This window comes from Notolepis coatsorum (assembly GCF_963971535.1).
Source record: "Notolepis coatsorum genome assembly, chromosome: 9".
In the NCBI taxonomy this organism is placed as follows: Eukaryota; Metazoa; Chordata; class Actinopteri; order Aulopiformes; family Paralepididae; genus Notolepis; species Notolepis coatsorum.
In genome coordinates, this window is record NC_140173.1 from 3,935,242 (window position 1) to 3,951,392 (window position 16,151).

General features: G+C 40.8%; 1 protein-coding gene across 1 annotated transcript in view; it reads left to right on the plus strand.

Moving 5' to 3' along the window:
* The window catches only part of LOC311234124 (neurexin-1a-like), a gene marked incomplete at both ends in the record, with an annotated part of 172,813 nt that extends 158,942 nt beyond the window's left edge, over positions 1-13,871 (plus strand). Inside the window, one exon of the mRNA XM_084321241.1 lies at positions 13,738-13,871. Coding sequence (XP_084177367.1) covers positions 13,738-13,871 — 134 coding nt within the window. The remainder of the gene's footprint in view (positions 1-13,737) is intronic.
* Between the last annotated feature and the right edge of the window lie 2,280 nt (positions 13,872-16,151).

The window sequence follows — 16,151 nt, forward strand, 5'->3', positions numbered from 1 at the left end:
ACTGTGACAATACAGAAGGTTAGCCCTTTACTATCACACAACCGACGGCGATGCTCCATCATTAGCATCATTAGCTCCGCATCCGCGGAGCTAATGATGCTAATGATGGAGCATCGCCGTCGGTTGTGTGATAGTAAAGGGCTAACCTTCTGTCGTGTGGCAGTGAAAGGGTTAATGTGAACCTTGGGCTTGCATGTGCGCTGCCAGGCCTGAGATGTCAGGTGTAATGTGCGTGACAGCCATTCTGAAGTCATTGTGTACGTCAAGTCTGTTTTGCGTGCTTTTGTCTTGATGGCGACAAGTGCACTGAAAGCCGTTTCCGATAGATATGTGGTACTGAACGGGAGTATAATCCTGGTGGTGGCATGCAGTGCGAGCCTCGGAGCAATGATGGATCCCTTCACTATCCAGAACTTCTTAAATCCTCAGAAAAAAGTCTGGATCCTTCCCAACGGTTTCTGGGTGCTTAGACGCCTGATGTCTCTTCAGCTTGCTGGGCTTCAGGCTCGAGTTTGCCAACTTTTCTCCACAAATCACACACTCAGGTTGTTTGTCTGGTCCCTCAGTGAAGCCCATGGTGATGTAATTTTTGCGATTGCTGTAGTGTAGGTCCTAACTTTTTTTGCAGATGAGCTGCCGTCATCTCCTTTTCGTTTGTCACACATTTTCGCCTCTGGTGGCTGACTGCAGTCGAGCCGAGAAAGCTAACTAGCGTGCTAGGCTAGCTACGTAAAGTGATACAGTCAACTGATTCACGTTTTAGCGGCTACCCGGTAGCCTACTGTTAACGTTCAAAAATCATGTCTAGATGTTTATTTATTTATCTTTATTTTTTATTGTAGTGGAGAGACTATTCATACTTCTGATGATAAAAATATGCTAATTAAATATTTATCTGAAAGAAAAAAAAATTACCGAAAAACTGGTGAAAATAGACCTCAAATCATCTGCGGTCTGGCGGACACCCTGCGCCCCCTGGCGGACCCCCAAGGGGTCCGCGGAACCCAGGTTGGGAATCACTGGACTATGGTAACACATTATTATAAAGAGTGTGAATCTGGGGCGGTCAGGTGGCGTAACGGAGATTGCGTTCGTCACCAAACCCCGGAGCGGCTAGATTCGCCTGTTCGAATCCAGCTCACAGCTCCGGGGTTGTCACCAGCTTGGCTGGCCGTTCACACTAATACAATTGGCTGTATTAGAGGGTGGGAGAAGCTGGCGGGGTGGGTCCGGGTCGTTGTAAACAGCGACTCCTACAGTTCGGTCGGGGCGCCTGCTAAGCGCGGATAGGACTTGAGTGGGATAGTGTGATCCTTCCACACGCTACGCCCTCTCAATGAGAATCCGCGCTGCCAGGTGAAAAGAAGCGGTTGATTGGCTGGGCGTGTGTCGGAGGAAGCATGTGATAGCCTCCACTCTCCCAGACCGACTGTGGGGGGTAAGTGCGCAGCGACCAGGAAGGGGATTGGGAATTGGCATAACGACTAACATTGGGATGGGAGAAAAATAGGAGGAAAATGGAGGGGGAAAAAGATCAATTAAAAAAAAAGAGAGTGTGTGAATCTGACTCAACTCAAGAGACGGTTCCACAAAGATCATCTTGGTCTCCCTCAGAAGATGTTTTTTGGGGAACCTACTCTTCTTGTGCAGCTTACTGTCTTCTCCCGAGAGAGACAAGAAGATCGATACCTTCGGGAGAGGTGTTAGTTGGACACGAGCCAGAATCGAGGCTGTAGTGTGTGTAGGCTATAACACAACGAACAATAGCTATAATAAAAAGTGAACATTAGCGTGATCATGTCTTCGTAGACTATATGAGGTTATTTGGTAGCTTATTACTATGGATGCTCTTTTGTATTTATGGAATTATGCTGCATAATATTTATTGCCATCTTGATCGGTCACGGTCCGATCACGGACTCACGGACCACACAGGCTGTTTCCATATATTAGGCTATGACTTCACATAAAATATCGTGTCTAGATGAAATGTACAAAACAAAAAATATCTATGTAGGCCTATATATGCATTTATTTATGTATTTATTCATAACGTTACCCTGGTATTAACCTCGTTCCCAGATTTATCTCCGTGAGAACCCTGGTATAGATCCCGTGCTTGGCTTTTACTTTGAAAAATGTACTTGTCACATGGTTCCGTTCTTCATTCTTCAAATCAAAAAGGAATAACGAAATAAGAAATGGGCAACAACCAAAATTGGCCCATTATTTACTCCTTTTCTTCATTTAATTTTGACAACAACGATTTTGGTTTAAAACGAAAATAGGAAAACACCTCGTATTTCCGTTTTCTTTAGTTTTTTCGTATTTCTGTTTGAAACGAAAAACGAACTATCAAAATGTACACGGACCTAATTGAGTGGTATTGGGATGACGTCCTCAGAATTATTTTGGATTTACTTCTGTCTGGATTAGGATGTAACCAGCTGGGTATATTTTGGGAAAAGGGAAGTGTGTCTGAGGGAAATTGGGGGCCTGTGGCAATAGTCACTGCCTTCAACGTCAGCTGATACAGAAGCCTCTGTCTGTCCCACATTGTACTGCAAAGGGGATTCATTAAATGCCTCCAAAATATTTGGTAGTGGGGAGGGGATGGTGGGTGGTCGTGTGACATTGGCAATCTCAGTGCTGGAACAGTGTGCTCCCAGAGTTGTTGCTTCAGTGCCTGTTGAGGTTTGAAAATGACAAATGTTATTTATCATGATGTATTGTAAATCTTAATTCGTTTTGTAGCATTAATATCGTAGGAGAAACATTTTCAAGAAATAGTTCAATAGTTCACTATTCAACAGCTTGAATTGGAATTCTTTTAGGATTGTGGATTCTAGGGATGCAACAATACAGTTAGCCCACGGTTCAATACGTACCTCGGTTTTTAGGTCACGGTTTCGATACGCATATTGTGCCTAAAGAGAAAGAAATGCTACTATTTATTTATTCCCAAATATTATTTATATTGCTTATCAGACACATTCCTGGTGCATTGTATAATAAAATATAAGTAAATAAACATTATATAAAAAAAGCACAATATCGTGGTTATCTGTGGTTACTGTGAGTGTTATGTTTGGACTCTCCAACTTCCACTCATTCACTGCATTTGTCAATTCCTCTTCCGAGTGAGCGCTTGTATGACTTTCATACAGGGGAGGAGTTTGGAGAACTGCGCTCTTCATCTCCCAATCACACATATAGAGAGTTTCCTCACCATCACAGTGAGAGGTCCAACTATTGGTGAGTGCAAGGCTCTGTGTTTTTGCCAATTCGTCTTTAATGCTGTTGTGTCATAGAGGTCAGGAATTACTTTGGTGCTAAAAAATTTACGAGAGGTGCACAGTGTGGCGCGGATTGACCGCATTCATTAGGTGAGGAAAGCCCAGGTCTCCAACCACCGAAATGGGCTGCAAATCTTCTGCAATGAACGTCCCCACTGCACTGGACCGGTAGGAGAGGCTTGTTGGAAGGCATCAGAGAGACATGAGTCATTGTTATGTTAACTGTTTTTGTTCCCTTGTCATTGTATTCAAGCCAAAACGAAAATCTCCCCACACTGCTGCCTCTCGACTCTGCTCACCATGTTTCAGTGTTGTGTGAAATCTGACTCCATTGTTGCTGTCACTCCAACATCTGAGCAGTGATTGGATATTTACTCACAGGGAGGGGTTTCCTCATCCCAGAGTGTGGACACACACACGCGCACACACGCACGCACGCACGAACACACACACACACACACACACACACACACACACACACACACACACACACACACACACACACACACACACACACTGTACCCATTCTGCAATCTGTTAATAAACTTTTCAATCAATCAATCAAACACACACACACACACACACACACACACACACACACACACACACACACACACACACACACACACACACAGAGCCAATCGGGAGAGAAAGACATTGCATTGAAACAATGCAATACAACATTTTATTGCAAAAGCGAAAATGCGTATTGAACCGTGGATGGCGTAACGTACGGTACAATATTATATTGAGAACCGTGGCATCCCTAGTGGATTCCGTACATAATCCCCACAGTTTTTTTTAGTTTTTTTTTGTTTACCCAGTTTGAGTAAAATTTACTCTGCAAAATTTGCTGTGCACTAGTTCTCAGATGGTTTTATATTCCTGCTTAATTTAGTTTCTTGTGTATTACACATTATAAATTACTTTGAGTATAGGTGTATTGTTAATTTGTTAATTTGTTAAAACTGTTGTGTAGATCCCTCTGTAATAATCAGATTTTTATTAATCTTTAATCTAATCAGAAATTGCGCTGTACTATCTATTGATTGACTATAAATAGATTATAGATAGTGTTTATTCTGTTGTAGATAAGTTATAGGCTATACTGTACCATATGCCTCTCAAAGTATTTACCACTAGGATGCCTATGTAATAATCTTCTTCTTCTAAATCGTTTTTAGATTACTAATTGAGGAAGGGGGCACTGAAATCAAATAATTCAAGGTCCCATATTGTAGTCCTTTTCAACCAGTTAAATAAAGGTCTATAAGGTCCCCTAAACATGTCTTTTAAGTTTTTTGCTGAGAAAAAAAACTACTCAGATTATGCATTCTAGCACACCTCTATACCCCTCTGTTTCAGTCCTGCTCTCAACAGGCTGTTTCTGTGTCTGTAATGAGAGAGACGCCTTGATCGTACAAATCTGATAATTATCATGCATCTAGCAATGTACAACTGTACAAGTCTGTAGCCTACTGTCGAACAAAATTCAGATGAACTACAGTAGGCGTTGCAGATCAAATGACTCAAGATCCAGCAATAGCATATCAAACTTACCTCAACATTTTTTGTCAGAAACGTATTTTCGGTTTCACAAGTCGAGGACACGCATTGCAATTAGCTTTTTTGTTTGACATCACATAAATACGGAAGTCCAAACGACTCATTTAAAGGCACAGTTTCTGGGTTGTCTTATCTCACAGTTTGTGTGTTGGCCCATCAGAGACCAAATGCACCGACAAGGTGAGTTTTTCCACAATATGGGACCTTTTAAAGAAATAAAACCAAATTATATTTGTTAGATACCGTTTGTTAGATTAGCTTTCACATTTCACCTTTGAAGATACATCTTAAACAACTTCACTTATTATGTGAATCCAAACACAAACACAAGTTGCAATTAACACACAGTTACACCTCCATTGAACTGCAGCTATTATTTCTTTCTTCTGTGGCTTGATGTAGTAGACAAAGCCTGTTCTTTTGACGTAGTGACATCAGGAAACAGCCATGCTCCTTTGCTTTTTTTCCCCTCTTCTCGTCGGTAATGTGGTCACTTTGCAATTACCATCTGAATGCTTCGTCACCACAGAATGCTTTCTAGGCTTCTCATCACCAAGCTGCCCTTTTGTGAACAAAGTGCCCATCTTGTTATATTACAGTAGAGCCTAATTTATCTGAACCTCGGACTTCCCTAACCAACTGTCATAATGAGGAAAACACAGTTGATTTTTACCGCTGGTGCCTAATTGTTAGAATTTACTTGTTTATATACAAGGAACTAAAAGCATGTAAACCACAACAGATTGCACTGTATTTGGCACTTCAGAATGTGTGTTCATGGACATTCAATAGGTCTTTGTTTCAACAAGTTGTCCCCTGAAATTTGTATATATATTTCATTCTATTTGGCTTTGGGTAAACATGGTTCTACTGTATTTGATAATATACTAGTCGTCAATCTCTTACATTGCACATCTACCAAGAAATAAATTATATTATCCAAATTCTATCGTACAATTCTATTTCTAAGATTGGTCTTGTTATTACAGATTACAAAAGTGGATTTCCTTGTAACTCCATTGCAGTTTGTTCCCAAAATTATGCTTTTTTTGTGCATGGTTTGGAAAAGGAGCCAATGGTACTGGTAAGTTCTTGGTCTATAAATCTCTGAATCTGGGCAAGGAACCGTTTAAAAGAGGTAGGACATTGTTTTCTGATGGGAAACTATAGGCCCGTGGGCCACACGACCGTACTCACGCTTAACCGGATTCACTATGGTTATGGTACCAGTATTTATAAGGCTTTGCATGCAGTTAGCAATCTTAATGTTCACATCTTTATGACTGATTTTATTTCATTAAGTTGTTTATTCCGACGAAGAATTAGATCAAATCCAGTTGCACTATAGACGGTTTCAAAGTGACTACAATAACATTCTAAAAGGACCCAGGTTTATTTCCACTTGCAATGTTTGCTAATGCAATAGTTGACAGGAAATACATTTGGGTCCAAACTGTTCCCTAGCAACATAATTCCAGTGAAACCGTCTATAAAAATAACTTTGACTTATAATAATGGTGACTTTTTAACCATTTATAATTATGCCACTTTTCCATTGTTGCATATACCATACTAATAGTGATGATCAGTATTAAAATACTAGGTCATTAGACAATACAATTATTAAACGTATATGTTGAAGAGAAATGTTGACTGACTCTTTTGTATTCTTTTTTTAGGAGACTAATGTGCTTTTGGCTCATGTGCTCATGTCAGTGTTTACGCACATTTCAGTTCACATGAAAAGTTTCGGTATAATTGACCTCCTTTCCCCCACTGGTAGCATGACACTTACAGAACATCCATTTCACTCCTCTCCTAAATGTCTTTAATTACAGTGATAGACTTCACCTGAGGACTGATTCCACATGGCCACTTCTCTCCTCGCTTCCATGAGTCTCACTTTGGTCCTCAAAGATGACTTTTTAGCCTCGTCTATTGGGAGGCAACGTCTGCTCACCGGTTATTGATCTTGAGTGATTTGAGCATGGGTCACCTGAATCACCACAGACCCACTGCCCGTTTGTGAAAGTCTAGCAGCGGCATGACTGAACCACAACCACTAATCACCACTTTTACATTCTGGGTAGGCCTACTCTGGTAAAAAGGTTATTATACATGGATTCCTTTTTGATTCAACAGACAAAAAGCAAGTTAGAATCAAGCAGTCTGAATTGTTTTGAACCTATCAAATGAAAACGGGAGTAAAACCAGTTCTTAAAATTACAATTGAGTAATTTAGCTGACACTTTTATCCAAATCGACTTACAGATTGTGAACAAGAAGTCAGCAGGAGGGGTATATCTCTGGCAGCTAAGGGTCAGTCGCATTGTTTGTCAAATAGTATCAAGCTTGAGTGTTACATGCATAGTATATAGACATATTAGAAAGATAGGTAGTAGGGGGCGCCAAGGTGGTGCACCACATACAGCGCTGCAGTGCAACACGGCCACGCCGGTAGCTTGAAGCCTTTCTCCAACACGTTCGTGTTTCCACGTCTCTGATTGGCCAGGTCATGTGACATGTACGCCCAATCGTGGGACCGCAAGTTTCTACACTGGTTAAGCTTAGGCGCTCTTTCGAAGTTGGTTAAGGTTAGAGTTTGTCTTAGAGCATGGCGATAGAACGCCTGCCCTGATTCCAAACTCTAACCTTAACCAACTTCGAAAGAGTTGCCTAAGCTTAACCAGTGATAAACTAGGCGTTTAGTCGTTTGCAGGCTGTTCGACCCGGAAATAGGCGCAGAACTTGCTGTCTCACGATTGGCGCACATGTCGCATGACCTGGCCAATCACAGCGCAAAACGGAAACACGGACGCGTTGGAGAAAAGCTACACGCGCCCCGGTATGACTCCTGGACCCAGCAACCTTTGCCGAATGTCTTCCCCCATCTATCTCCCATTCTTCCTCTCTCTCTCTCTACCGGACTGCCCGGTACCAAAAAAACAACAAAAGATCTACCAAAAACATACAAATATATATATATATATATATATATATATATATATATATATATATATATATTAGAGCTGGGCCGTTAACAGCGTTTTTTTTTTACCTTTATTTACCCAGGGTAGGTTCGCTGAGCACAGATGCTCTTTTCCAGGAATGCCCTGCTTCACATTCACACAGTTCCATTCACACCTGGGAGCTGCCCAGTACAACCACAGTTGACACCATTGGCCACTGAGCAACTCCACTGGAGCAGTTGATTTGCATTGGCAGGGTTTGGCCCTGTCTGGCACCCAACGGGAAAAATATTATAGGCACTATAAGTAGACACCGCTACATAAAACAAGCTGGGCCCTATTCCCCGTACCTGGTTCAACTAAGTCGATCAAGAGTCCCATTATCCAGATTCAGTTAACTCGATGTTTGAAGCCGGGATTTTCCTGTTCCTCGAAGGTGGATTCAGTCTCGTTAACTCGAACCAGACTTGAGACCCAGGATAAGTGCGCGCGGCCGCTTCAGTTGAAAAGCCAGCACTTAACGATAGCAGATATCCTGATTTTCTAACGGCATTGATTGATTAATTGATTTAAAACTTTATTAACAGATTGCAGTACGGCTCAATCGCCTCGCCGACAAGTTAAATGCGTTATCTATAGGCTAATTTTAAGTCCCTCATTACCTCAATCAATCAGATTATATTTCTTTAAACTTGCCTGCTGGCAGTAGGTTTATGGATTGAATAATCAAATGAGATCTTGCTAGCGAAAATAATGAGTTAAACTGTTATACAGAATAAGGATACGGCTCTCTTACCCATTGATTGATGTATGGTGGATCTTTTACTTATCTGCACTGTGGTGTAACGGTTTCTGCTTTTGACTTTCACGCAGACGGCCCGGGTTCGAATCCTAGTCTTTTCCTTCTTTTTGCAATGTAGGAATAATTCAATTTGGTGCACGTTGAGAGCTATATAAAGAATGACATCCTCAATGCATGTAGATTTATAATATTTTAACTTAAAACTAGGCTACTTTTGCGTATAATCATTAATATTATATTCCAAAAAATTATATTGGAAACGTGGGGTTTTGAACACCGGTCACCCGGTTGCCAGGATTGAGCACTACTGCTGCGCCACTGTGCCAGACGGGATAGATTCATTGTTTATCCATTAATGTACGAGAGACCCGTGTTTAGAATATTTTTTCTTTTGAATGAAGTTTTATCTCTTTATTCTCAAATGCATTAATGTGACGTCAACGGCTCATTCAATTTCTCAAATCCGTCAAACAGCGCATCTCATCAGACATTTTAATCCCAGTTACAATATCACACAAAATCCACAATCCACGCATAGACACTTCAATTTTATGCTTGAATGAAACACAATCCGGGCGCTCCGTTAAGCAAATCTACAGCGGAGGATATATGAAACTAATCAGAGCCAAACGGCCGATAGGTTTCATTCATTAAAAATATCCCCGCGGGATTCACATTTGCAATGCGCCGTTATTAAAATAACCACATGCAGCGTGTATCGCGACTCCGAGCGCCGTATATGACGTGCATTATTTTATTTAGGACAAAGTAAATCTATAGGCTCAATATGATTTATTATCAGCATTTAGTTCTATTATTATACATTTCAGAAGCCCCCTCTAGGAAAACGAAGCACAGAAACATAATTCAGAATGGTATAATGGGATCTAGACTGTGAGAATCATTTCAGGAAGCGAGCTGTCATTTATTTGCGGGGGCGTGGCCATGGTTCATCCGGCTAACTGAAGTTAACCCTGCTCCCGACCAGGCTCAAACTTTTTGATCTGTTGTCATGGTGATTTGGACAATCGCGCGTCGGGGAATGGGAAGGTCCGGCTTAAGTCAGGCTTGACTGGGAATTATCCGGCTAACTCAGTTATCCAGGTACGGGGAACGGGGCCCTGGTCTGCCTGAGTGACTGGTGGAAGAAGGAGAAATAGAGATTGGACTGATTGAGTCAAGCCATGTCACATAGTTCAAGTTTGAAATGCTTCTTTCTGTTTTGCTCCTGAGAGTGTGCTAGATACTGTACTGTACTGGTAATATTATTTATTTGTGTTAACTTCTGAATAAAACAACTTATTAAACACAAGTACATCTTATTGAACATTATTTTGATATTTCATTACCAATTATCATAGCAAAACAGCTTTTTCAAACAGTCTGTAATGCATTTTGGAAACGGGAGATGGGCTCATGGTGTAATGGGCCACCTGGCCTGAGAAACATAAGGAGGAAAGAAAAAGTAAGGACTTACTTCTGGTCATTATTTGGGTAGAACACATATTTTGAATGCTTTCGGCAGATCTTTTTATTTTTTTAGCCATTTTAATCTAGATTAATCTAGATTAAATCCAGGATTGCAGATAGATTAATCTAGATTAAAAAAAATAATCTATGCCCACCTCTAATATATATATAATAAATAAAAAATAAAGATAGGTTGTAGTCTAAGTATAGTAGCATAAAAAAGACACATTTTAGATACATAAAAGATACATTTATTTCACCTGTTAACTCAACACAATGAATCTGTTAGCTTAGCTGTCAGCCTTATAGACTTTTAAAATGTTATATGAAAGTGTACAGTAGGTTAATGCTACTGAGAGTGTGACTAAGATCAGTTGGAAAACTTAAGCACCGGAACATACTGTCATATTATCCCGGAAAGGGCCCTGTCGTTCCAGTCAACCTCTAAATAGGATCATATTTGACTAACACAAACAACTGTACTCCACAAGAGCCACAGTATGAATGTGAACGTGAACACCATAAACCACAAAACTCACCCAGCCAGGATGAGGAAAGGCACACATTAAGTACGGTTTATAAGTAACGAGGGGGGGGGGGAGGGGGGGGGGGGTTACAATGGGGCACACTTGCATGTTATGTTTGATGCCTTGCATGGTGACAACATGCAACGGCCCGTACCAGTCTGCATGCTGCTTAATGAATGTCTTCCTCTCTCTCTCCCTGCTCGTCCCTGCTTACAGAAGACAGCTATGTCGAAGGTGGGTACTCTTCATCTTTACATAAACCCCACCCCTGCTGTGTTCTGTAGGCCTGCTGTGTTTTCATGGCCGACGCTCTTAATTACATGTAAACAAATGTTTCATTGTTTATAATGATGGTCCTTTGGTGTTCCCGTCATGGTAAGTTTGATCGATTTCCTGATATTGGGCATTATTGTCGTCTCAATGTGGTGATTTGCTTATAGGCCAATAAACCAAGGTAATGCAAATAGAGAAGGTAAAGCACAGTGCTATTTAAAGTATGCAATTTTATGTCATACAATGGCATTTAATTGACATTATTGGTTTAATATTTTACTTTTTCTCTTGTCTGGTTGGTTGGTCACACCTTTGTGTGCTTTGGATAATCTCGGACATGTCTTAATAAACTTGACTACCAAAAGTATGTCTAATGTACGGGCACGTTGTATTAAAATATTTCTACACTGATACATTTGAAGATTGGTTATAAATACACAATCTACCACATTTTCCAAATACACCAATAATCCATAGAACAGGATTCATGTCATTGTTGTGATTTTTCTTTTTACAGTATGATAAATAGCATCAGTGTGTGTGAACATAAGCAACTCTCTCCTAAATCTAGAAAACTTCTCATTGGTGATGTTGTCATGAGACAAAACCTGGTGCTATTCCATGTACAGTATATTAGAGACTTCATCTTGATCACTAAATAGTTGAGCACATCAGCTTTATTCCATGGTGCCAACTGATTTGAAAATGTGCCAGTACGTAGCCCTGTGAAATTGCCCTGGGTGCTGTCCTTACATGATGGAAGTATGCACCCGCATCCAAACCAAAGAGGGCGGGTGCTGAGCTGAAAGTGAGCCAATAAACAACTCACACCACAGGGCTCCAGTGTCCACTGCTATTGCACCAAGGTAACAATGCACTGCTCTGCATCAGACTAAAGTGACAATGCACAACAGCATATTAAATATACACATGATACAGTCACATGATACAGTCACATGATACAGTCACATGATACAGGTGCATGATACACTTTACAGTTACATGATACAGTCACGTGAACATAGTCTGTAATGTGACATAGAAATATCATACATTGCATATAAAAAATATACATGATAGTGTACATAGCTCTGCATTCAAAAGGTATCTACACATAATGCGCTGAGTCGCGGCACGGCCGACCCGGGTTTGACTCCCGGACCCGTCGTTATTTGCCGAATGTCTTCCCCCCACTCTGTCTCCCGTTCCTCCTCTCTCTCTCTCTCTCTCTCTGGACTGCCCAGTAGCAAAAAGCGATAAACGCTAAAAAATAAACCTTAAAAAATTAATAAAATTGTGTAAAGTAACATAATAAACATATTATTTGCACATGGGATGTTTACTTAGTGTTATCTATTGAATTCTGTACTTTTTGAATGCAGAGCTATGTACATTATCATGTATGCGTGTATGATTTGATTTGCACTGGCATCTTTTTTCTATATAAAGCCATTGTTGGAGTTCTTCCCCCTTATATCACTTCATTATTGGACTGGACCTCTGGACCATATCATCCTCGCTCCAATGATTGAGTTTGTACTGGACTTGTGAAATCTGCTTTTAGCTTCTATGCCCCCCACAAATGGAATGTCTTGCAATGTACCTTACAACTCAATACATTAGTATCCGTTAAACAGTTTAAATCTTTAATGACCGACTGTTTCACCCCGGTCTGCAGTGGTTTTGAATTTTCTTATGGTTTTTATTTTATATGTATTGTGCGCTGTATTTTTCTCTGCATCATTGTAAATGAGAGTTTACTCTCAATGATCCTTTGAGAATAAATAAAAATTGAATGAATGTATTTATATGCATGTATTATATATTATGTATGTATGTATGTATGTATATATGTATGTATGTATGTATGTATGTATGTATGTATGTATGTATGTATGTATGTATGTATGTATGTATGTATGTATGATGTATGTATGTATGTATGTATGTATGTATGTATGTATGTATGTATGTATGTATGTATGTATGTATGTATATATAATATGTGTGTGTGTGTGTGTGACATTTAAGATGTCATCATGCATTGTCACTTTAGTCAGTTTAGTCGAGCAGTTGCGCTCGAAATGTCACATTATTGGTGCACTAAATAAGATAAGTGGATGTTGGAGCCATGTAGTGTGCTGTTTATTTGTTTATTTCATGCTGCCATTACATGTCCCCAAAGTAAGGCTCCCATTGGGTTCAAATGTTTTTGTGGGTGTTATTTTTGGTGCCATTGGGGAGGAGTGCCTTTTTATTTTAACTATAAAAAAGGACTCGTTGGTAAGTATTACTTCTATACAAAATAAATAAGAATAATAGTGGTTGTTACTGTGCTGCTGCATACCAGTGTATTCACGGTGTACACATTTGCATCAGTTGAAATTGTGTACCGTAGAACATGCCTACGGTAATTCATCATACCCTTTTCACCTTATCAAGAAATAAGTTATCGCTTTGAGCGATAATACAGTATAAGCGGTGTTTGACTTTAGCCAACGTGGTTCTGGGGTCAGACCGTCGTTTTGGGAATTGTCTGTATTGTGCTTCAAGGAGAAATCAAACTTTTGTTTAGAACAAAACAAAACAGAAACTCTACTCTAGTAAGTGGCTGATGACTCATCGCAACCGGTATGGTTGACCTGGATGCTCATCGTGCTAAACCTTGTCTGTCTCACCCCTCCTGTCTGCATATCTCTCCGTCGTCTCCCCCCCCCCCCCCCCCCCCAATACCACAGACATCTGGGTTTGCAACAGATGCCTGTGTTCCAGTGTCACGCAGCCTTCCCATGATCCCTTGTTCTCTGCTGACTGTGCTCTTGTCTTCCCCTAAGGTCTGGCGCACTTGATGATGGGCGACCAAGGTATGGGCTCCATTCCTCCTTCCACTCATTCATCTCCTCCATCCTTCCCTTCTTCCCGCCTCCTTTTTGTGCTCGGAATACTGTGTGGGCCGCCTCCACTGTGAACGCTGTGTGCCGGCCGGGTGCTCAGGCTTGAGAGCTTCACATCATGGGGCTGTCATTTCAGCAGTTTTGGAATGAGCTTCACATACTTCATTTTCATTTTGTTACTGTCATTTTATTTTAATTTGTGATTTTTCATGTCCTCACTCTTATCGGATGGCCTCATCACCACTTTCCACAAAATCTCATTTAGTTTTACATAACTTTATAAATCTTTCGATTCTGCCGTCTCATCTTGATGTGGTCCAAGCGAAGGGATGTGTCTCTTAACGCTACATTGATATAATGCACGACTGCCAACAATAGTTTATTAAAAAGATGACCTCTGCTCCTGCCACTGAAATGCATGTGGAAGGTGTCAGGGGGGGGGGGGGGGGGGGGGGACTGAGTCACTGACGGCCTCATCTTCATATCAGTGTGGCCGGTGCATATCCAGCATGGAGCAGAGCAGGGTTTGAATATTGCTTTAGATTGTATTCATCCCCTCACGATACAATCCACAGACATCTCTTATACAGTATCTTATCTCTGCACATAATGTTTAGCCATCAAGCCTCTCTCACTCCTGTCCTCTCTGTGTCCCTCTCCTCTCTCCTCTCCTCTCTCCTCTGTCCTCTCCTTTTTTGTTTCCCCTTCTGTCTGGAAATCCGCTTTCTCCATGGAACATTCCATCAAACCCCATAGGTAAAAGTAAAGGTACTATTTATTTGTTCTTTCTACGTATCCATCCGGCTCTCTTAACCACAGTGGACATGTGGGTGTTATATACTGTACTTGTGCTTCTATCCCCAGGCCATCAGGCTGCTAAACGAACAATAATCGCTAAACGAACAATAATCACTATGCAACAACCATCAAATGCACACAGCACACACACCCACACGCACACACTCACTCAAACAAACAACACACTGCAGCACCCACTCTCCACACTTTAGATCACACAAACACACTTACACTTTATATTTATTGATAAAGGATTTGCACTACAACTCGTACACCTACTGTGAATTGTACCTAAATTGCACCTCGTCCCATTTCTCCATTTCTGCCTTGCACTATATAGTATTGTATATTAGTACACTGCACAGTATTGTATATTGTATGGTAACTACGTCTATTCTGCATCGAACATTGTACATATGTCTAAACTGAACACTGTGACCTCTTTTTTTTACTTCTAATTTTACTATGTTTTTATTTCATACTTATCTTGTCTTGCACAGTCTCTGGAGCGCAACAGTAAGAAGCATTTTGTACAAAAGTATTCTGTACTTCTGTATGACAACTATTAAAGAAACTTGAACTTGTGTGAAGTATATAAAGTCATTGGCATTTGCTCTCGGCACTGATAATGTGTGTGTGTGTGTGTGACAAGGTGTCGTCTCAGGTAGGTCGTTGCTTTTGCTTCCCTGCTCAGCACTTTAGACGCAGTGTCGATGGATCTTTTTGTTTTAGTTTTTTTGCCTGATGCATGATAATCCTAAATGAGACTCACATGGTATGTTGTCGACGACCTTGTGCCGGCCCCCTGCCCCCCCAACCCACCCACCCGACGGTAACTACTTTGCTTCTGTTCAAATACTGGGTGTTGGGGGTCGTGCGGGTAAGGCTCAATCATAGTGTTGTGCAGGGCGCCTCCCATCACGGCTGTGACCCTGACCTCTCCGTGTTTTGGGGTAAGTGGACCTCTGACCTTTAATCTTTGACTCTCCTCCCCAGGCCAGACAGGCGAAGGTTGGCTTCTAAGGTCCCTACTGAGCATTCAAGGTAAAACTTTGTGATTATCTTTCAAGTTGGGTTTATCAAGTAAAGCGGGAACGTTGGGAAAACTCTCAAGTCCTGTTATGTACACATTTTGCAGGCACCCAAAATGTATGCGTTTTGAGTGCCCTGATGTGGTGGGATAATGTTACCTGCATACAAAATGAAAGATTGCCTGTACTGTAACAATGGGAGTGTTTACATTTCCATACATTTCCAAAAACCATGGCATTGCTTAATTGCTTAAAGACTGTTATTCAAGCTGCTTCTTTTTTATTTATTGTTTTCTGGCATTGTTGCTCGTGTGATGTTGACATAGCATCATATTTTTTATTTGTTATTATTTATTTGCAACTGTTCTCATCATTGCTACCAAAAACACCTCTTTGTGAAATGCTTCTCAAGTGTCACCTGACCAGGTAAGGCAAAAATATGCACAACAGTGATTATATGTTTATTAAATTAATAATATATTAGCATTACAGGGAGATTAAGTACAGTAATATTACATATTCCTC